Source organism: Centroberyx affinis, unplaced genomic scaffold (assembly GCF_046629955.1).
Source record: "Centroberyx affinis isolate AG114_WGS23_722 - 3 ecotype Tasmania unplaced genomic scaffold, CSIRO-AGI_Caff_v1 ptg001129l_1, whole genome shotgun sequence".
Classification (NCBI taxonomy): domain Eukaryota; kingdom Metazoa; phylum Chordata; class Actinopteri; order Beryciformes; family Berycidae; genus Centroberyx; species Centroberyx affinis.
In genome coordinates, this window is record NW_027279668.1 from 194,409 (window position 1) to 215,853 (window position 21,445).

The following is a 21,445-nucleotide window of genomic DNA, read 5'->3' on the forward strand; positions in this document are numbered from 1 at the left end:
GCAGAGCTAACTGAACTGGGTTAAGAGCAGGGACTGTAGTTTAGTAGAGCGTAGTAGAGACACTGGTTTTACTCTTGTAATCCCATCTGCTACAATTGCATAGAAATTAGCCTCAGACCGTTATTAATGATGCTGTGTTCGCCTCAGCTGAAATAAATGTGTTTTTGATGTGATTTATATTCATCTCCTTTGGTTATGTTCCCTAATCTAATGGGTGGTTATCATAATGAGTTAGGGCATTATTTATAGCCTATAGAAATTGTGAATTACATCTTGAATATAGCTTCATATTTAGTGTTTACTGGTTGCATTTTATTAATAGAACAAAAACCTTAAAAACAAAATCCCATACCAGAAGAATGGACAAGTTGGAACAAGACATGCTATTGTGAACCTTTGCAGAGAAATAGGAAATTTTGTTTTGAATTATTTTTGCCATCCAACAAGACACTGAATTATGTCTTTAAATTCTTATGTATTGTAAACTTGGGTGGATAAGTGAACAAACATACAAACTGGCTTTCACTCTCTGTTTCACCCACTTCTATTTGGCCTAACAGCATGTTGTAAAAAATTTTGTCCAACAGATGGCAAGATAGATGAAAAACTGACTCAAAAACAGCAACATCAGTCTGATCCCAGGCTGCAAAAAAGGGGGATTAGAAAATCTGTATAATTCTGATCCAGATTAAAAGTTTTGAAAAACTGAGCCCAGAAGAACAAAACCAAAACCAAGAGGAGACTTAGTTAATACAAAATTATTTTTGTCGTATCTGTCTGGTAACAGAATGTGGGTGACAGAGCTCCTCCACAGCTGGCTGGTGTTTATTGTAGCATACACACCTGTGATGATGAACACACACCCTGTCATAGCGCTTCCACTGTGGAGGCTGGGCGTACTTGAAATGCGTACTAAAAATGACATCTCGCACGTAGTATCTCATATGTCTCACCTCTCATGCTCCTCTCTTCTTCCGCTGCCTCATAATATTTCCACTTAAGTCAGCTGCCTTATTAATTTCAGATTCACCCTGTATAGACAACATCTCTATTCCCCTTTCAGTTCACAAAAACCTTTACTGTAAGTTACTCTACTCCAACAATATGTTTTATTTTCATGTGCAACTCCAACAGATTCATTTTCGGACAATATAGAGAATATAGAGACAACCTGCAGTATAGTTGTATAGAAACAAACTTCTATATACTTGCAAAATTAAAAAAGTAGCATAGATACAAAACCTTTACATTACTTACATCAGAAAACTGCACATATTCACATTATGACTGCTGTCTGATGACTGGAGCAAGCATCTGTTTACAGTATTTACATTCTTGAGATGGAGAAATTCAATATGAAATACACCACACTGAAAATATTCTCACTGTACATTTATAATAAAAAAAATGCTGGGCTCGATCCTTGGCTTTACACTGATAAAGCATCATTGGAGATGTAGCCAGACATAACACTCCATGATTCCTGCAGGCTCTCAGAAGATTCGAGGCTGGTGATTTCGCTGATGCCTTTAGGTGCGACTTGTTGTGGCTCGGAGAAATCCTCTCCCATGGTGCTACAGTAACTCTGGTTGGTGACGCTTGTTACTTGCTGAAACACTGGACTTTCCCATCGCATTGCAGTTGACTGTGGGCAGTAGTCTGCTTGGTGTGGCATGCAGAGGGGCGAGGAGGATAAAGTAGAGGACTGGGAGGCAGAAGAGGACGGTGCATTCAGGAGCTCGGGATCTATCAGTGTGGTTGTTTCAGTCACAGGAGTTCTGGCAGGTAAGATCTCAATGTTACAGCTGACACACTCTTCTACCGTCTGTGACTGTAGCCTCTCACCGGTCTGCACACAGACACAGAGCAAAAATGAAACTAAACTCAAGGCAATTTATTACAGATCAGTTTATATGATATGAAGCAGGCTGAGGTACATAACTTGTAACACTCTCACGGCCTCTCCTGCACTTACTGATGATGAGTAAGCCATTTTATTGACTGATTTTGCAAGTTGGTGGGAAAGTTGGTTTCCCTCGAAATGTATGGTTTCATTTGCAGAACACTAACCAGCAAATACAGTTATGTAAATTACCCATAGCTGGGTGTGTAACAACAAATATGCCAGTGTAATCTCCTGTGAAAGTGATTTTAAGGCCAGGTGAATATGTGGAATCACTTGTAGCCAGCCTTTATGAAATCTCTATGCTAAAAACAAGCTATAAAACACTTCCTGAAACCCCTGTGGAGGCAGGACCTTGTGGTTTATGCTGCAGATTGTATCTAATTCAGTTTGTTGAAATTTCCATGTTCTCTATTTTTATGTATGTATTGAAATGTATCTAGTATGGGTAGTTGTTTACTCTCTGTATATGGCTAGACCAATTCAATGATATGTCCATACCTCACGAAGGAAGTTGTCTACCTCAATAGTATTGATGTTCATACCAGCGGGATAAGCAAAAATCCCCTTTAGCCCACTCGTCAGCCTAGAAGAGAAGCAGCAATATGGAACAAAGAGAAAAACATCCAGATCCTCTTAAGCAGGATAAATGCGTGGGATTCACGGATGAAGTTACTCACATTTTCCTCTGAGGCCACAGAAGGATGGTGCAGCCCAGCAGCAGCAGGACTGGAATCAATATCTTAGCCAAGTGAACAGAGTCTACCGGAAGAAACAGCAGATCAAAAACACAGATTAACACACACATTCAATTATTATAATTAAAAACTTCGAAGTTGTAGCCTAGTTTCTCACAGCATAAGACAATCCATACTATGCAAGTGCATAATGTGCTATTGGCCTATCCTAACTGGGTGTTATGGAGCTCACAGTTGGCTGTGGTCCTGATGATGATGTTGGCTGGTGGACCAGGTCCTCCCTTGGTGACAGCACTCAGACTGAAAGTGTACTCCTGACTCTCTTGCAGACCCTCTATGGTCACAGTCTTCCTCCGGGGGTCCGCCACCGTCACATTCAATAGATCTGCATGCAGGATTACAATGCCTTATATTGTTAAACACCATGGTATATGATTTAAGCCATATGTGTGGTTTTTATGTGCAATCAGAGCTGATGACCGCCATTTTTCAAAATTATAGTTTATATACATACAGTATATGAGGGGCAGTGATATTTACATTCTGTATGTTGTGATGAGTTAGAAAGAGATCCTGTAGTAAGTGATTAATACAGAGAAAAATTGCCACGTTCATGTAAATCCGAGAGCATCATCATTAATACTATGCAAGTGTTTATATCAGTCCACACCCATCAGAGTTAATTAATCACTTTAAATAATTTTGAACAGCCATCTCAGAGCCATATCATCTCTATGAGTGGATAAACACTTCTCCAATCAACACACACTAATTGTCACTGAAAAATCAACACTTATGAACACTGGAAACGTTGCTCTGTACCCACTTGCAGTATGAGCTGGTGTGCTCTCACATCCTTCTTCTTGCACTACAACCAGGTAACCAGTGATGAACCCTTGATGAGCCTGATCCTCCTCATTGTAAAGCCACTCCAGTGTCACAGAGGAGGAAGTACTTCGACCAGATCTGACCAGACTGGGGGACTGTAAAGGTTCTGAGGGGAGGGACGAGGTTTCAGAAAAAGAGACAATCAGTTCAAGTTAAAGCAATAAAAGGCCTCAAGTAACAGGGAGAAAATGCATTGCATTGGGATAACTTAATAATAACTTAACTTAATAACTTAATAAATTTGGTTTTGCATTTTGTGGTACGTCTGCATGTCTGTGTTTTGTGTGCACGTGTGTCTGCACTTCTCAATAATTTTCTACCATGAAACACACTGCACTTATCTGTGTTCTCATCATGTGCATCTCACACATTGGTGTAGTGATAAGGTTTAGCGTTAATCTTTGTCACATCAGCACCCGGTCCGCCATGTTCTTGTTAACACTTCTAAAAGCCCGACACCCATGATCAACACCACAGCACAAAAACACAAAGACAACATGCACACTCATGTTTGTATCACTATACTTGCGAGGATCTTTATTGACTACACTCATTCCCTAACCCATAACCCCTAACTTTAACCCTCTCTACTACATGCCTAACTTGCCTACCTTTACCATAAACCTCATCCTAAATCTAATCTTAACCCTAACGCTATGCCCTAACCGTGAACCAGCCCTTCAAAGAAGTGAATGAAGAGTGCAAAAGTCCTCACTTTGAAGGATTTTCTTCATCTTTTTTACCCTTGTAAGGACATCTTGTTGTCATGAGTATAGAAATACAACAACACACACATGCAGACACACACACGCACAAACATTTCCAGTATAAATCAAATGTCAGTAACAACACTCACTGAGCTCCTGTGAGTATCCACTCTGTATCTCCAGTAGTCTGTGTCCATTTTCCATGCATCCATAGATATTAAATGTATACCTATAACCTGCTGTGAAATTCCCTGCAAAATAAAGAATTATGACAATAAATGCCAAAACAAACCCAAGCCAGTTCTCTGTCTTCATCACAACTCATCAACATCAATAATAAACACAAAGACCTACCAGCAGGTAGGAACAAGGTGTTATTTCCATTTGGCACCTTCATCCATCGCAGAGCACAGGGATTTGCAGTTCCCGGAGTGCACCACTCCACAGTGTAGCCACAGGTGGCGGTGTGCTGCTTGGCCCAGGACAGATGGAAACCCCCTGCTGTGCTGCCACTCACACGCTGCACCGGCAAGAGGATTTCTGTTCAAAGACACAAGATTCAGCAACTCACAGAAAACCACAGGTCAAACCATTTGACGCTACAGGTCAGACAATGGCTGAGAAGACAAAACAGGTTGGAACACAAAAACGCTGCTGGACAGGCTATTTATTGTTGCAGTTGAAACCTTTATATGTTTAGTGTTGCAACTACAGAAGTATTGGTAAATAAAAAGGTGGGTAACTATGACCTCTAGTCCGTAATCATCATAAGGCATCACAACAAGCAATTTAAACAAAGATCTTAGACCCTCTAAATAAAAACGGATGTGACAATATAAAGTTTGTAAGGCAACATGTTTTTGAGGGACTATTTCCTGGAAGAGACTTCCATTTCTCCCTGTGGGAATCAAGTGATTGACATTAAGCAGAGCGTAAATTAATGTAATATGTGCATTCATATGAAAACACTCAACTTGGACACAATGAAATAACGATAAACCAGAAACACTGACAAAACCAAATTAAAGCTTCATGTTTACTGTGGTGGATTATCTAGCTCAGGCAATTTTCAAGTCTGTGGAAGTTGTTTTTCATACTGTACAAGAATGAATGGCAGCTAATGGCTTCTTCTGAAGGAAGGAAAATGAGCTCTGATATCTCCAACTACTAACTGTGTGCAGATGCCACCAGGAATAACATAAAGGAGAGAGGCAGCATAGACAATTGGCACAAACTTAAACAAACACCGGTATTATACTTTAATATCTGCTCTTTTCCCCTTAAAAGACCCTGTGATGCATACTATGATCATACTATCATCATACTATCAAGACGTATCAGCCTAAAAAGTGGGGTAAACTAAGAGTAGATGGGTTTGCCCTCCACTGCATCCCTGATTGCAACACGGGAAGCTTGACATGTTAAATGTATTATCACAGTTGAAAGCTTTATGTATAATATTTGTGAGGTAGATTTGGAGGTGACTCAGATGACTCCAGTCCAGCTTCTCACCTCTGTCTTCCATCAGTGGGACGGTGATGTGAGCTGGGATGGAGGAGCCAGCGAGGAGGAGGACAGCCTGGACAGAGAAGTCACACTGTCCCGGGCCGACGGAGATCTCTGCCTGGGTTTGTCCGCTGTCCTTCCCTTCGGTCCTGTTTTGGCCGCCCTGCGACCACTGCACTGTGTAGCCTTGGATTACATCCTTTTCTGCTGAGCCAGGAATGTGCTGAGAATGAAGAACAAACTATATTTCTTACACTGGAGAAGAAAATATTGTATGCACATGGAGCTGTTGCATCAGTCTCCATGTAATCAAAATAACATATTTGAAATAAACTGAACAAGCTGTAGACTCTCACCGGAGTCCACAGCAGGGTGACTTCACGGAGGTTGTGTGAGTTGGGCAGCTGCTTGACCCTCCTCCACACGTCCAAAGTCACTAACGGATCTAAGGAGAGCACACAGAGATTATTTCTTGAATACAACACAGACAGCGGCTGATTGAGTCTTTTAGTGAGCTCCATCCAACAAAGTATATTCTTCATAGCATGAGTCAGGGCTGTAGTACCAGAGTAGTCCTGGAGTCTGGCCTCCACACCACCTTTTTTTGACATCTTGACATCTTGGGCATCATTTTTTGACATCTTGTCTCAGTCTTGTGCCTACTTTGACTTTTCTTGGTCTCGGCCACTACTGGCTGCTGACTCATCTTTTTCCTGCCTAGGGTATTTAAAAAAATAAAACAACAGACAATTTTTTATTATCCTGGTGGCTCAGTTGGCTAAGGTGCAAACCATGTAATATGCTGAGCCAAGGGCCTTTGTTTTATGTCATTCCCTTGTCAACTTTTATTGATATTTGGGTTATCTTCTCCCCAGCAGAACAAACAATTTAAGCGTTGGGACCTGTATAAACCTGTGATTCTAATGGTTCTTCGATGCCTACTCCTTCAATTCCCTTAGTTGGATGTTGAAGGGTACAGAATAGTACAGAGCTCCTGCAGATATATCAAAATTACCCTTTTACATTTACAATTTACAATTTCACATTTGGCAGACGCTTTTATCCAAAGCGACTTACACGTGAGATTTTCATACAACACAAGCAAGCAAGTTAGGAGAGAGCAACGAGAGTAAGTGCTATAAAGCTAAGTTCTGGTCCAACAGGACATAGGTGCTACGAGGCAGTGCTACAAGGCAGTGCTATGAGGCAATGCATAGAGTGCATAGAAGCAATTTTTGTTTTTGTTTTTTTGTTTGGTTACCCGGGCCAGTAGGAGAGAAGGTATTCGCTAAAGAGCTGGGTCTTTAGCCTTTTCTTAAGGATTGAGAGGGACTCTGCGGATCGAATGGAGTTTGGTAACTCGTTCCACCACCGGGGAACCACAGAAGAGAAGAGTCTGGCTAGAGACTTAGGGCCTTGTTGTGGTGGCAGCATCAGGCGCCGCTCCTTGGCAGAGCGTAGTGAGCGGGAGGGAGCGTAGACCTGAATGAGGGAGTTCAGGTAGGTCTGCCAGTAAGGAGTTGCAGTAGTCAAGGCGTGATATTACAAGAGCCTGTACCAGGAGTTGTGCTGCATGCTCAGACAGGTAGGGTCTGATCTTCCTGATATTGTACAGAGCAAATCGGCATGACCGAGCAACAGAAGCCACATGCTCCTTGAAGGTTAGTTGGTCATCAGTCATGACACCCAAGTTTCTGGTAGACTTAAAAAAAAATCTCTGCTCTGTACTTCTTAATCATTATTTTTACATTTGGAGAGACATGCACAGTATTTAATTTATTGCCTATTACGGTCTTGGTGTTGAATAGGACTCAATTTGCTCTGGTCTCAGTCTTGACTTGAACTCGACCCCCTTTGAACCTGGTCTTGACCTGAACTCGACTGGACCCGGTCTTGGAATTGATTTGGACTCAAGTGGTCTTGACTGCAGCCCTGGTATGCACCATACTATCCTGTTAATTTGGACTTGTTGACTATAGTCCTCATTCTGACTCTTCTGGTACTAGGAAAAGAAAAAATAGGATAACTTGCACATCCAGTCTTCTTTGTGCAGGTGCGTTGGACTACAGAAAAGGCATCAATAGAACAAACAGATTCCCGCACCCTGCTCTTGCAATGCACACAATTCTTTTATTAACTAAATAAAATGCAGACAGAGAAATCGATCCAAACTCTGGTGAAGGTCTATGCGGACTCTGTTGACTCTGTCTGGTACTCACAGGTAGTGAAGGGTAAGGGTTGTGCCCAGTCTCCCCACAGCTTGCCCTTGACAGCGCAGCGTACGCTGGTAGAGTAGTGGGTGTTGGGAAGCAGATGCTCCAGCTTGACTTTGTAATAACCACCTTCACTCTGACCGGTCACCTGTTACAAACACATACAGACAGATAGTGCAGGTAAAAGCCTGCACTGAGATGTTCAACTTATTTTGTTGTCATAATATTGTAGTTAGACCAGATTAAACTCACCATGGTGGTGCTTTCTGGCTTCGTTGTAACCTGGCAGAGGATGTCCAGCGTAGACAGGTTCCCTTGTAAGATCCAGGTCACGGTGGTGTCCGTCACCCTTGGGTGCACGGTGTCCCACTCTACCACAGGAAACACTGAAGACAAACACACATGAAATCCACAGACTTACTAAAAACCCATTTTATCTTCAGGTGGCAATGCAGTCAATCTTTAGACAAAGCAATGAACCAAGCAGCAACAATTTGTATTTGTCATATGTTAGTCAAGCCTTTAGGAAATATAGAAAAGCAATATTTAACGTGTACAGCCACACAGTATTCTGTATAATCCAGAATGTGGTTTGAACTCTGACCTCTGTCAGAGAAGTTGAAGCTGTAGCTCTCTCTCTCCTCTCCCAGCTGGTTTCTCACCACCACAGTGATGTCGTATTCTTCCAAGTTTGGGACAGCCAGGAAACTACATTTTGACTCAGTACAGTTCGAAGAATCCTGGTCAGCATTCCCGTTGCTGTGTTTTCAAAAGCAAAAAGGGGAAAGAGTCAAATTAAGTGACTCATTGAATCTCAAAAATCAGCTAGCGCTTCTGACAAAAACTTGGTCGATTACTCTACAGAGAGTTGCTTTTCGATCTGTATTATAGCAATGCATAGGCCAGCCTTAAGTATGAATTCTATAGCAGTTTATAGCAGTAGTAAATAAATATATTCCTGTCAAAATCCTGTCATCACATACTGTATATCAACTTATGTATGCTTACTTTATATGGAGGGTGTGTGTTCGTCTGTAGTGATTAAACAAGTTTGATCTTCTGCCTGGATCCCAGGTGCAGGTGACAGTTGTCAAGTCTGCAGTCGCACAGCTGAGGTTCCTGGGCTTCTGGGGTGGAACTGGGGCACACACACACACACACACACACACACACACACAAACAAATATACAGTGAACATATGGTCAAATGCAGACTTACTGTACATACATACATATACACATAAACATACGCAGATTCACATCTTTACATGCATGCATACACATACACATACACATACACATACACATACAGAGACACACACACACACACCACACACGTGAAAGAATTCAATGTAAAATAATTTGCTCAGTGTTTGAACTCACAGCTGATGTAGTTGTTGCAGTATTGGCGGCTGGCTGTTGTATCAGTACAAGTGAATAACACACTGGAGATAGTCAGGTGTTTTATAGCGATAGCCTTGACTATGCCTCCGATGCTGATGAGGGGGTATTTGGTGCCATTGAGGGCCATGCTGGTGATGTGGACCCCTCTCCCGGGGACACAGCAGAACATGGCGCTGGTTCCCTCCCTCAGCACTTGCTGGAAGGGAAAGATCCTGGTGTGTTTGTCTGCACCCACTCCTACAAGGGAAAGGGGTATAGATTTATACTGTTAGTATTTTTAAATCTCTCTTGATAACATATTTGTTTATAATAGTGTTTTAGATTTTATAGCCTCTCCTTTGCCAACCTTCTTCTTTTATTCTCATTCCATTTTTATTTTCATTTGTTTTATTTCTGTAAAGCACTTTGTAACTCGTGTTAAGAGTGCTCTATAAATAAAGTTTATTATTATTATTATTATTATCATTAATAATAATGTATTAATGTATTAATTTATTAATTTATTAATATTATTATTTTTTTAGTACAGCCTGGTGAGGATCTGGCCAGCAGGGGGTACAAGATCCTTTACAAGTAAACAAACTTTATTGCGCTGAGAATGAGAGGAATGAGAAGTATTGTGATGTAAAATGCCTCTAAGTGAAATCTTAGTAAGAATAAAATGATACACTGTACTGTATATAATATGCAAGTTTACCATCCAAGTTTATTGTGGCCAAGATTTGAATATAATTGTATAAGACCATGGAGCACAAATGTTCAGAGTCATTGCAACAGTTTCAGTTGAGCAACAATGATGTAAAGATTGGCGAAGGGGAAGAGAAAAAGGATGGGGGCCTCACTTGACGTAGAGAAAGACAGGCTAATCTAATATCATGATCTGATCAGTGAAATGGTCCACACACAAAATAAAATAGCCAACAACAAAATAGCCCTGTTTTCTATGTATTTACTAATTTTTAGTCAAGTCAACTTTATTTGTACAGCGCTTTAAAGAACACAAAGCCAGCAAGTGCTTTACAAAATGGGGGAGGATTACATGCTTCACTCTCTTCACTAGATTCATAGATTACTTATAGTCCTTTCACCATCTCACCATAGTTGGTCGTCCACTTGCTCCACGGGCTTGGGATGGACTGGTTATAGAACCGTCGTATCCTGACTGAGTGATCGGCACATTGCAGCGGCAGAGTAGAGGTCCATGTCCAAGTGTACACATCTGAACCCACAGGGTGTGCGCTCACATTACTCTAGATTACAAAACAGGGGAAAAAATGCAATTGAGGCTTTGATTTATAATGATTATATTAAAATAGTGCATACTGTTTAAAGCAGGCTAATATACCTTTAATGATGTGGTGATGATCTACTCTTATTTGGATGCAACTACAAACAGCCTCTAAATGGCATGGGATCCAGACAACAAATCATTCAGTACTCACATTGTAAATAATGGTGAGGTTTTCAGTGCGGGCAATCTGAATTTCATAATTGTCACTTTTCTCCAGTAAGCTGCTGTGGTCGACCAGCCATCCCACCACAAGGCTTTGCGCTTCATTGATAGCTTGCAGATGACTGATGTTTGGTCTTGGCGGCGTCCAATCTAGCCAGTGGACACAGCAACACACAGTTTTTAAGCCTTCACTCACATTTTTTTTTTTGGAATGCGGTGAGTGTAAATCTACAAAGTTACAGGAGACTTTCAAGAGTGAGCATGGAGCTTTAAATGCCTCTGAGGGAATTTACCCTCCGCATAAATGAATCCAACGTACCTCTTTCCTTGCAGAATCCACTGTGATCCTCGGATAATGTTAGAAACAACACAAGCAGGTTAGATAAGGATTTCATGAAACTCATATTCACACAGGTTTCCATAGAGAAATGATCATAGTGAAACTAAAGAGTAGTAATGCTGTGCAGCTCTGCACACTAACCGACACTCTCATGAGTCACCGATAACATACCAGGTTACTGGCAGCCTGAGTATTGAGTAATAATTGTAGATGGGCGACTATTAGGGAAGGAGCGTAAAATATCGTGCGATTGTTGCTGTGACGGTACATCTGGTGGTATATGTAGACTACTGTACTTTATGACTCCTGCAGGTAGGAATATATCTTATCCAATCAAATACAAAATCTAATAAAAGCACTTTTAAACACAAATGTTTGCAACAAGATTTTTATATGCAGTACAATATTGTTAATATGGCACTTCACACAGTTTTGATTACATAGATTACAAGGGAGAACACACATATCAAACAAAAAATATTAATGTTGACAGTACATGAAGCAATTTACACACAATAAATTACCAACTTGTCAGAAAAGGAGATAAACAGAAACAATGCTATAATCTTTCTTTACAGGAATCACTTACAGTATTGGATAGCAGGATTTTTGGCACTTGAGTGAGGAAAGAAATTATACAAATATGAATTCCTCTTCAAACATTGTGTGCATAGGTAGCCTTTCCATAAAACTATACATATATTTAATATTTATACAATGACGTCAGTATATTTCTTACGTATTCCAGATGCTCACAGTCCCTCTTAAATATCCTATGGGTTTTACAATAGCTGAAAAGTACATAACCATCATACTGGAGGAAAGCAGTTTATGCTGTACATGGTGTTGCTGTGGGACTAAACTAGCTTCATATAGGTCTCTTTTTTGCAATAAGTGCTCATGGGAAAATAATGCCAATGCTAATGCTTCTGTCCTGATTTCCTGCTGCTTTAGGTCCCAATGTTTAGGGCACATGGGTAAATCTGCCATCAAACAAGTGCAACAGATATTACAAAGGGCAGCACAAGTAGAAATGCTGATTTACAGAGACATTTACTACTGACAAGGGGAGCACAAGTATAAAAGCTGATTTCAAAGAGCTTTTTTTGGATAAAAAAGGCACAATGGTTTGATTACTCAGGAAAGAGAGTGATAAACGGCCACGTAAATTGATAAAGGCACATGTTTCTGCAAATATTTACTTTACTTACTCCCTCATCTGATTATACAGGGTTTTAAACATGACAAATATAATAGTATTCTCTTGGAAAAAACATTCTTCAGAACATACGACATCCATCACATTTAGATGGATGCGCACATAAAAACAACAACACACACACACACACACACACACACACGCACACATGCGCACACACACACACACACACACACACACACACACACACACACACACACAAGCCTGGCACCAAGCAACTGTATTTTAACAGGTACATTATTGTCAGTCCAGTTGTAGGTAGGGGAACTTGCATTGCTCATTCCTCTTTCAGGATTCTCAGAGATAAACAATGTTCTCTTCTCCTCCCTCCTCCCCATTCTGTCCTTCCAGAGAGAGGTAAGCCTGTGGGGTGATGAGGGGGGCGAGCGAGGCGGAGGGGGGGTAGTCGTCCTCATACAGCCCCAGGCCTGTGATCCCTGACCTCCAGGGTCCCAGGGAAAACCTGTCCAGTGGCGGGCTGAAGTCTGCTGGAATGAAAACAACAAAGACTCTCAGGACAAAGATCATACGTTGTAGGATGGGGTAGACAAACGCAAGGTGACTTATTGCAAGTTTTCATGTTGCGGAGCCTCAGCCGGGGAGAGACGCTCCACAGTGGAAAGGGATGTTCAGCACCTCTGACAGCGACCCGTCCCACACCTGCCTGTGACGGGACAGGCAGAGTGTGGTCTTCTGGCTTTCTAAGCTCTGACAAACCGCTCAGCCAGTAGAGAGGAAGGGTAAGCAGTTCTCCCTGGTAACTACAAAACCTGATAGCTGATGTGCAAACTTTTATTTCTCTTTTGGGACACTGATTGTTGAATTGCCTGCTGTGTGCTCTGAATTTGTTTTCTTGACTATGGACAAGTTGACTGAGGGGAAGGACCGGACACAAGGAAGATCAGCAACGGACTAGTGAGCACATTCAACCTGCCTGTATCTCATGCCTTCCCCTCTGAGTGGCTCCTCAGTTTGACGTCTCTCCCTGTAAATCTCACCTGAAGAAAACCCCGGTCTGGGAAGAATCTACTTTCATCGTCATCCCCCACTCCCTTCATTCTGCACTCTAAATAAAGATGTTTTGCACGACAGTCAGTCATTTCCCCGGTGAATCGGTGCCTCTCCAGAGCCAAGTGCCACAATTACAATACAGAATCAAATTTCAAATTTCAAAGTGAAACTTCTGCCTGTTTCAGTCACATGAGGAAAATATGACATGAAATAAGGGTGCATTACTTTTCATAACTGTAACTGCAAATTTGTTATGAAATCTGGCTGAATATATCTGTTATCTGTTATCTGTTATCTGAGAACTTGAACCTCATCAGTATACGTACTGTTGTTGGTCCTCTGTGGTTGTGTGGCGACCCCGCTGCTGAAGGGGTGGATGGAGTCGTTGAGCGGCCGGGGGCAGCTGTGGCTGTTGCTGTAGTTTGGGTAGGGCAGAGCGTCTGGAGGCGGCTTGCTGTGCGCCTGGCTCAGGAGGGTGTTGAGGCTGTTGTAGAGGCTGGGGCTGAGGCCGAGGTTAGCGGAGTGGCCGGGGCTGTGGAGGGGGCCGTCCTGGTTCTTCCTCGGTCCAGAATGGAGACGCTGGTTGTTGTTGGGGTGGTGGAGGTGATTCTGCTGCAGGGAGTGGAGCAGAGCCGCCTCATTCTCATACATCGAACAGTTACCATCCAGGCTGCCTGTGCGACTGTGGCTGGACACCTGGGAGGGGGAAACAGAAGCAGAGCGGTGAAATGGGAGGAGAAGCCTGCTGAAATTAATCAATCAATATGCTGATGTATCGGGCTGATATACAGTATTATACATTCTTTAGATATCAGATATCGTCGAGTCAATGCCATCTTGCTGATATGATAGAGCTTCCTCCCTGAGAGTATCATAAAACTGTCTGTAATACCTGCAATGAAAGTTTCTTTCCTTTTAAATTATTCAATTGCTGATAATGTTTTATTGCAAATTAATTCTTCATTTGAAGAAGTAATGTATCCCCGAGTTTCCCCCTCTGTTGGGTTGGGTCACCCTCAGCCTTAAAGAGCTGCTAACACTAAAATAATTTCATTAGTGTTGGTTTCAGTGGAGAGTTTTAGTGTCCCATGATGGTCTAGATGTTGTTTCAGAGGCTTTTCCACCATGATAAGAATAAAATTGGGGGAAGCAGTAAATTCTTGCAAATTTTTGGCATGAAATTTAAAGATATTGAATATCGACACAAAATATTGGCTATTGACAGCTTCATTACAAAAATATTGTCCTAGAAATTACCTTTTTCCTTCAAAAACCAATTGGTTGAACCCTAATCCCCCACTTGATTTCTTTTTACATGCTTATTTATTTCTCAGATTCTGCTCAGGATCTTCATCCCCATCTATCTCTCCCCGTCGGTCATTCCCTCTTTCTGTACCCTTTTACATTCTCTCCCTCTATTATCATCACTTTCTTTCTCTCTCCTTTCCTCTGTGTCTCCTACCTGGTATCCATCCAGTGGTATCATGACAGGGAGGCTGCTCTGGCGGTTGTGCCTCCAGCTCTGCAGCAGCCTCTGCTGGGCTTCGATCCTCTCCTTCTCCCTCTCCACGCTCCTCTGGCCCTCCTTCAGTCGGTCCAGATTGTGCTGGTACTCCAGCAGCTGAGCCTCCAGCTCCTCGCGCTCGCAGCGCAGTCTCTCTGCCTCCAGGAGGCACTGCTGCTCACGCTGCTCCAGCAGACTCTCCTGCTCACTCTGCCACAAGGAGGTTTAGGGAGATATACTTGCACATCAGGCAGTTCAGGTGCTGTGTATCTGTCTTGCTGTGGTAATTACAGTGTTACTGCACTGCTGTTACTGTGATGTGATAGAAGGTTTCAGCACCCCAAGCACTTTATGAGCAAATTGGGGCTTTTGTGAAGTTCAAGGAAAAATCCAACCTAACCACTTTAACTCGTTAAAAAACAGCTAATGGTGATCTACCTTATCTTGGAGATTTTTCTTATTTCTGCGGTTAACTAGCCAAAGGTAGATGACTTAATGTCATGTTGAGATATTTCCAGCATAACTAAAATTTTTCAACTGCAAGTTAATAGCAGAAAATTATTCAGCTATCTAAAACATCAACACTAAACATCAGGTTTTGGTGTCACCCCCTAAGAATCAAAGAGCAAGAGCTCCTTTCTTGAGCAAGCACAATCAACAGCAATCATCAGCAATAGTTTTTCCTCAACTGTTTTGGATTGATTGAAAATGATTTCTCTAACTCCATGTCCTGGTAATTAAAAGTTCACACAGCTATCTAAACTCTTTGATCAAAATATTTGGGTTGGACAAATTCTCCATGTGAATACATCATGTTTGGTTGGGGTTCACCATCATGTTGCAGTCGTTTCTTCATTATTACCATATCAAGACAGTGCTATGAATGAGGCTCACCTGTTGTTTCTCTCTGGCAAGACACTCTTTGTCCCAACGCTGTTGCTCCTGTTTCAGCTTCGCATGGAGTTTCTGAACCCCGTCCACCTCTTCTCTCTTCCTCTCTAAACTCTTCCTTTCTACTTCCTCTCTCCTCCTATCAAGACTCCTCTGCTTCTCCTGCTCCTGGATGACAAGGGAAATTGTTTTAATTTTATCTGTCATTATTTCAAAATAAGGCAACTGAATTCTAATCCAACCTCTTCCAAAGTGATGTTGATATGCATTTATGTTTAGTTTAAACAGCACAGCTATCATAATATTTAAAAGTTCAAGTTTATTCATACCAGGTTGTTTTGGAGGGAAGTGGGGGTGCGGAGCTGTGGTCGTTCTCCCTCCAGAAGGAGTTTCTGCACCTCATAGCAGCTGTCCTGGAGGGTGACAGCAGCCTGCGAACACCAGCGGGAGACACCTGATCACACTACAGTTACTGCCTGTATAATGTCATTGGGACAATCTGGTGTCCCTCAGTCACTATTATCAGGCATTTATATTTGATGTTTACCCTCTCCATTCAAAAAGTTTTCTGTTTGCTCTAGCCATGGAAAACACTGGAGATACAAATGGGTCAAACCAAATATTCACTCATACAGTCAACCACAGATATTGGGACTTGTGCGTCTTTTCTCACCTGCAGACTGTAGAGAAGCTGAGTCAGACTCTGGACACTCTCTGCCACCTACAGGAGACTGTGTTATTACAGGGGAACAGCAATGTACATCCAGCTTTATCCACCAACAAACATTGTCCATAAGGAACTAGAGTAGCGGAACCTTTAACTGCGTCCCGTTGGTGTCTCCTCTTGTCAGCTCTGCAGCAGAGCTCCACAGCGGGCCATCCGGCCCTGTCCACTCACTGTCTGACACAAGAGAGGTGGAGCTCACACTGAGCGTGCTCAGATAATCCGCTATAGGAACAAGAAAAAGGGAAGGAACAATAAGCTGGCACACAGGAACTAAAGGACAAACAATGCAGAATGTACTGTATAAACCTTTAACTCACGTTCGGACGGAGACTCCTGGATGCTGCCGTGGCTGTTGTAGCTGCAGCACTCTGGGCCTTGGACAGGAGAGCTCAGGCTGTGCATGGAAAGGGCCTCACGCGCCTGCAGAATGCTCATCAGCTTCTCAGCTGCAGAAGAAGCAAGAATCTGTCATTGTGATTTTTGCACAGTAATTCTATTCATATTTTTACAATTTGATCCAGACTTTTCTTAGCATATGGATTTGTCTCTTCTACTTTTATCCAAGTATTGATTTTGTTATGCTTCTTTTTTCTAAGATAAATGCTAATAATAATCTGTCTCTATCTATGTTACAATATTGTTGTGCTTCGAAAAAAGTGCACTTTAGTTGTAGGTTTTAAATGGACTATATGCATTTAAGTGTAAGAACAGGGGCGCCCCCAAAACATCTTGCTTAGAGCGGCCTAAGAGTAGGCAATACTAAGCATGAATGCTACATATACCTATTAATAGATATATGCAGCAGGACCTTCAGCCTCATGCAGCCCAAACCATTCGGCACTCATCCTGCCTCTTCCTCACCTTCTCTCAGAGCGGCTGTGAGGAGCGGGGAAGCCTGTCGCGGCACCTCAGTGTCGGTGTCCGGCTGGACCAGGAGGTGGCGCTGTGGGACAGCTTCCGGTGAGTGGAGGGTTAACTCTGTCAGCTCAGCATACAGCTGTAACTTCTCCTCCAGGCTGCTGCAGATGCGCTGGTCCTGACCCAAGAGAGTCTCTGCACAAAACAAATACAAAATTGTGAAATTAGTATTTTAAGTCGTCTAACGTTCTGTCAGATAAAAGTCGCCATTGTTTTATAATTACACAAACTCACCTATGTATATAGAACATGAAATAGCTAAATAATGGAAAAGAATATGTAATAGTACTCATTTATCCTGCATATCCGATTTATATGTAGATAGACCGAACTTTTTTCTGACCTTGGAACTTGTGGATCTTCTGAACTCTGGCCTCTGCCGCTCTCCTGGCCTCCTCCGACTCAGCACTCCGCTCCTCCTCCTCCTCCTCTTCAGGACAACTGCCATGCAGGCCAGGGGGTTAGATAATGAATAACACACACACACACACACGCACACACACACACACCAAACACACACTTATACACACATTAACCAGAAATATGCAGCCCTATACACATGCACACAGTAGACACACACACAAATACACACACACACACACCTCTCTACAGCTTGTCGTATGTGTCTCATCCACGCATTCCTCTCCTCTCTGGTGGCGGTGTGAACTTCGTACATCTCCGGTCCCACTGAGGAGGCGGAGATGAGGAACATCCCTCTCTCCTCGTTGGCTACTTCCCTAACGATGAGCTTCTGCAGAGGGATTACGGGAGGCTTCTGGTCCTGAAAGAGTGGATAAAGCTCATAAATAAGCTGGGGAAGAATGCAGCGAAGACAAGTCGGTTCGGATTCGAAAAGTATTCTCCGGCTTGAGGCGTACCACGGCAGCAAATATGAAGCGCTGGTCTTTTTCTTGCAGGAAAACCAGAACATCTGTGAGCAGGAGGGCCAAAGTGTCTGAAAGGAGAATAGACAGATTGAGTGTCTGATAGTTAATGTCCTCTAAATGTAATAGCCTTTTAATCACAATACATTATTAATAGTAAGAAAAACACAGGTATGTTTTGATATGTACACTACCAGTCAAAAGTTTGGACACACCACATTTTTCTTTATTTTTACTATTTTCCACATTTTAGAATAATAGTAAAGACGTCAAAACTATGAAATAACACAAATTGAATTATGTAGTAACCAAAAAAGCGTTAAACAAATCAAAATGATCTTATATTTTAGATTCTTTAAAGTAGCTGCCGTTTGCCTTGATGGAACGGCAAAGGATTTGGAAAGCATTTAAGCATACACCTTTAGATCAAAATGGCTTTATGATAATGAAAAACATAGTACATTCAATCAGGTGTGTCCAAACTTTTGACTGGTAGTGTGAGTGTCACAGAGAGATTCACACCTTTTAATCTGCCTGTGGCGGTCTTCCAGTACACCAGCCCTTTGTGCTGCAGGTTCCTGTGTTGGCTGCGCAGGTCCTGTTTGCGAAACACCTTGCCGTTCTTTAGCTTGGCAAAGCTCTTGTTCTCCAGCCGAGCCAACACCTCCTGCAGCTCCTGACCCCTCTCATACTTACTAACACTCAGGTCCACCGTGGTAATGACATCACGGATCTGAGCGAGGGCGCATGACAGATCCGAGTGCTCCTGACTTCCCTCTGCGGGGGGGAAAAGGAGACACAGAGGTTACAGCACAATAACATAGAAAACAGTGTTGCCCAATTATACAACAGAAAACATATTAGACATTAGGGATGGGATGATGTATCAAAATTCAATATATCGCAATACAAAAATGTGACAATACGTATCAAATGAATCGTGATATTAGCTCCATTTATTCTTCTGTAGTAATCACAAATGAGACGGCTTGACCATCACAAATTCACAAGCTTTCCATCCAAATTCTATTATTGTCACTTTGTAATAACATTTTTAAATTGTTTACGTTCTAGCAAGCTAACGCCATTGCTAGAAAGATTTGTGTCACAGAAATAAACATAATTCTGCACAGTCAGACTTTGTTGTCATTGAACCTTTATGTATTACATTGTGTCGTGGTCGTGAACCCCATATCACATATCAAATCGTATCGTGAGAGAAGCATATCATCCCATCCCTGTTACACATATGTACAGCTTTGTTTGGAACACAGTACAGCTGACATACCCTGAGTGTACTGTAATATTCTCTCCAGCAGCACTGGGTACTTGGTGATGCGTTGAGTGACTAGCAGGATAAATTCTGGCACCTCCCTCCGTCTGACCAGAGAGTTATTGCTCTGTTGCTGTGTGAAAGAGAGTGGAGGGGTCCACACAAATATCAGTACATCAACAGTTCACTCCAGATGATAAACAGTATAAGAGCCAAAAAGCTTGAAAATTATAGTGTGTACAGTGCAAATGGCCTTTAGCAGAGTTACAGGGGGAAAGTGCACTAAAGGCCTCGGAGCCGAAGCTTACTTTTATGAAGATTTGGAGTTTCTTGTTCTGCTGCTGCAGCTCTTTGAAGACGTTGACAGCCTCAGTGTGGTGACTGCAGAACTCTCCATACACCTGCTTCATCTTCTCCGCGTTTTCATCTGAGAACTGAGAAAGAGGTCATCAGAGATTGACTGTGGTTGTGTATGTGTGCGTAGGTGCGTGTGTGTGTTCATCTCCCCCCACCTGCTGAAGCAGTATGTCCCCGATCCGATGGATGAGGTAATTTCGGGGGTTTTCAGGCTGCGCTGTGGCCTGCCGGCGTTCCTGCAGCGCTCCGAAGAGGTTCCTGTGGAAGAGCAGCAGTGGGTCCAAGCAAGGGAAGATCCTGGCCACACAGTCCCAGTCCAGCTGCAGCTCCTGCAGCATGCCCCTCCTGAACACCTCTGACATGACCGTCAGGGTTTGGATGTGGTGCAGCTCCGTCTGCATCAGCTCTATACAGGCGGGGCAGCACAGGTGAATTATAGGCACCTGAATATCTGGCGCAAATGTCCACACTTACTATTTCAGGAGTTTTAGTTATACAGGCACTTCTCAGAAGCCAAGATAGATAAAATAAGATGAACTTTATTGATCCCTGAGGGGAAATGTGGACATTACATGAGCACAGGATGGGATATAAATGAAATTACAAAGGTAGAGCAAGTAATGTGGCTAAAAATAATTCTTGCTATGATGACTGACAGACCTTTTGAAGTTTACAGATTTACAATTTTATTGTCGAGTGAAGCGCATGTGTGGAAGATGTGAAAATGTGTAGTGTTTAAATGTCCTTCATGGTGGGTGGATGGAATATATATACAGAGAAAGAAAGAAAGAAAGAAAGAAAGAAACAAACAAAGAAACAAAGAAAGAAACAAAGAAAGAAAGAAACAAAGAAAGAAAGAAAGAAACAAAAAAAGAGAGATTGGGAACAGTTAAAGAGTTAGCGCTGTGAGGGGAGGCAGCATCGTCTCACCGTAAATAACATCCTGTCGTTTGATGGTGTGCTTGTCGTGTTTCCTGCAGAAGTCTGGACTGACTGCAAGACTCCAGGACTCTGCCTCAAGTCCCAGCAGGTCAGCTGACAGGTCGCTCAGCAGGGGGGCGTCAACTGCTTCTGTGACAACAAAAAAACATTCAACATGTCTGCCTTGTAAATAACAATCTTCAGTTATTCTAAACTGACCTGTGTAGAACTATTTACCTGGTTAAATAAATTATAAAAATGAATGAATAAAGCATCCCAGTAGCTAAATATCAGTACTATCATATGTGGGGTGATTATGTGCATAAGGAATTATCACATGAGTTTGGCTTGCTCACCCTCTGGGGAGATGGGCGGGTCGGTGGATGGGGGTGTCGCTGTGATCGGCGTCCCCTCATCAGTCAAAGAGCCACTAGCCCAAGCAGTCACACTGGCCTCACTGTCCACATCACTCAGCCGTCTGTACAGGAGCAAACAATTTATAACACATTTGAACATGGAACTTACCACAAAAGACAATGTAAATGTGTGTGGGTGCATGAGTGAGTAAAAAAGTTGTTGAAATTCGATACCGATATTTTTATTCTGAAGTCACCGATGGCTGATATTTT

General features: G+C 42.4%; 2 protein-coding genes across 3 annotated transcripts in view; both read right to left on the reverse strand.

Annotated features, from left to right (window-relative positions):
- Positions 1–1,093: 1,093 nt before the first annotated feature.
- osmr (oncostatin M receptor) lies at positions 1,094–11,272 on the reverse strand. 2 transcript variants are annotated; one of them, XM_071523873.1, is made up of 17 exons: positions 11,091–11,272; positions 10,761–10,921; positions 10,415–10,568; positions 9,298–9,555; positions 8,924–9,053; positions 8,520–8,674; positions 8,168–8,301; positions 7,922–8,063; positions 6,059–6,147; positions 5,709–5,925; positions 4,551–4,736; positions 4,346–4,447; positions 3,428–3,595; positions 2,834–2,986; positions 2,584–2,665; positions 2,405–2,489; positions 1,094–1,849 (listed from the first exon to the last, which is right to left on the reverse strand). In XM_071523873.1, the coding sequence occupies exons 1-17, from the start codon at positions 11,191–11,193 to the stop codon at positions 1,430–1,432; spliced, it is 2,739 nt and encodes a 912-aa protein (XP_071379974.1). In that variant the 5' UTR covers positions 11,194–11,272; the 3' UTR covers positions 1,094–1,429. The 2 variants fall into 2 exon arrangements, with proteins under 2 accessions (XP_071379974.1, XP_071379975.1); XM_071523874.1 differs by lacking the exon at positions 2,405–2,489 and having other exon boundaries at positions 1,675–1,849.
- A 1,255-nt stretch (positions 11,273–12,527) lies between these two features.
- LOC139647876 (rho guanine nucleotide exchange factor 28-like) overlaps positions 12,528–21,445 on the reverse strand; it is a 40,928-nt gene continuing 32,010 nt past the window's right edge. The window contains exons 22-39 of the mRNA XM_071523867.1: positions 21,173–21,294; positions 20,826–20,966; positions 20,051–20,301; positions 19,847–19,972; positions 19,554–19,671; positions 18,788–19,042; positions 18,260–18,336; positions 17,984–18,162; positions 17,725–17,822; positions 17,325–17,516; positions 16,781–16,909; positions 16,552–16,685; positions 16,410–16,457; positions 16,066–16,167; positions 15,740–15,904; positions 14,804–15,055; positions 13,668–14,037; positions 12,528–12,818 (exon numbers count right to left, since the gene is read on the reverse strand). Coding sequence (XP_071379968.1) covers positions 12,628–12,818; positions 13,668–14,037; positions 14,804–15,055; positions 15,740–15,904; positions 16,066–16,167; positions 16,410–16,457; positions 16,552–16,685; positions 16,781–16,909; positions 17,325–17,516; positions 17,725–17,822; positions 17,984–18,162; positions 18,260–18,336; positions 18,788–19,042; positions 19,554–19,671; positions 19,847–19,972; positions 20,051–20,301; positions 20,826–20,966; positions 21,173–21,294 — 2,950 coding nt within the window. The 3' untranslated portion in view covers positions 12,528–12,627. The remainder of the gene's footprint in view (positions 12,819–13,667; positions 14,038–14,803; positions 15,056–15,739; positions 15,905–16,065; positions 16,168–16,409; positions 16,458–16,551; positions 16,686–16,780; positions 16,910–17,324; positions 17,517–17,724; positions 17,823–17,983; positions 18,163–18,259; positions 18,337–18,787; positions 19,043–19,553; positions 19,672–19,846; positions 19,973–20,050; positions 20,302–20,825; positions 20,967–21,172; positions 21,295–21,445) is intronic.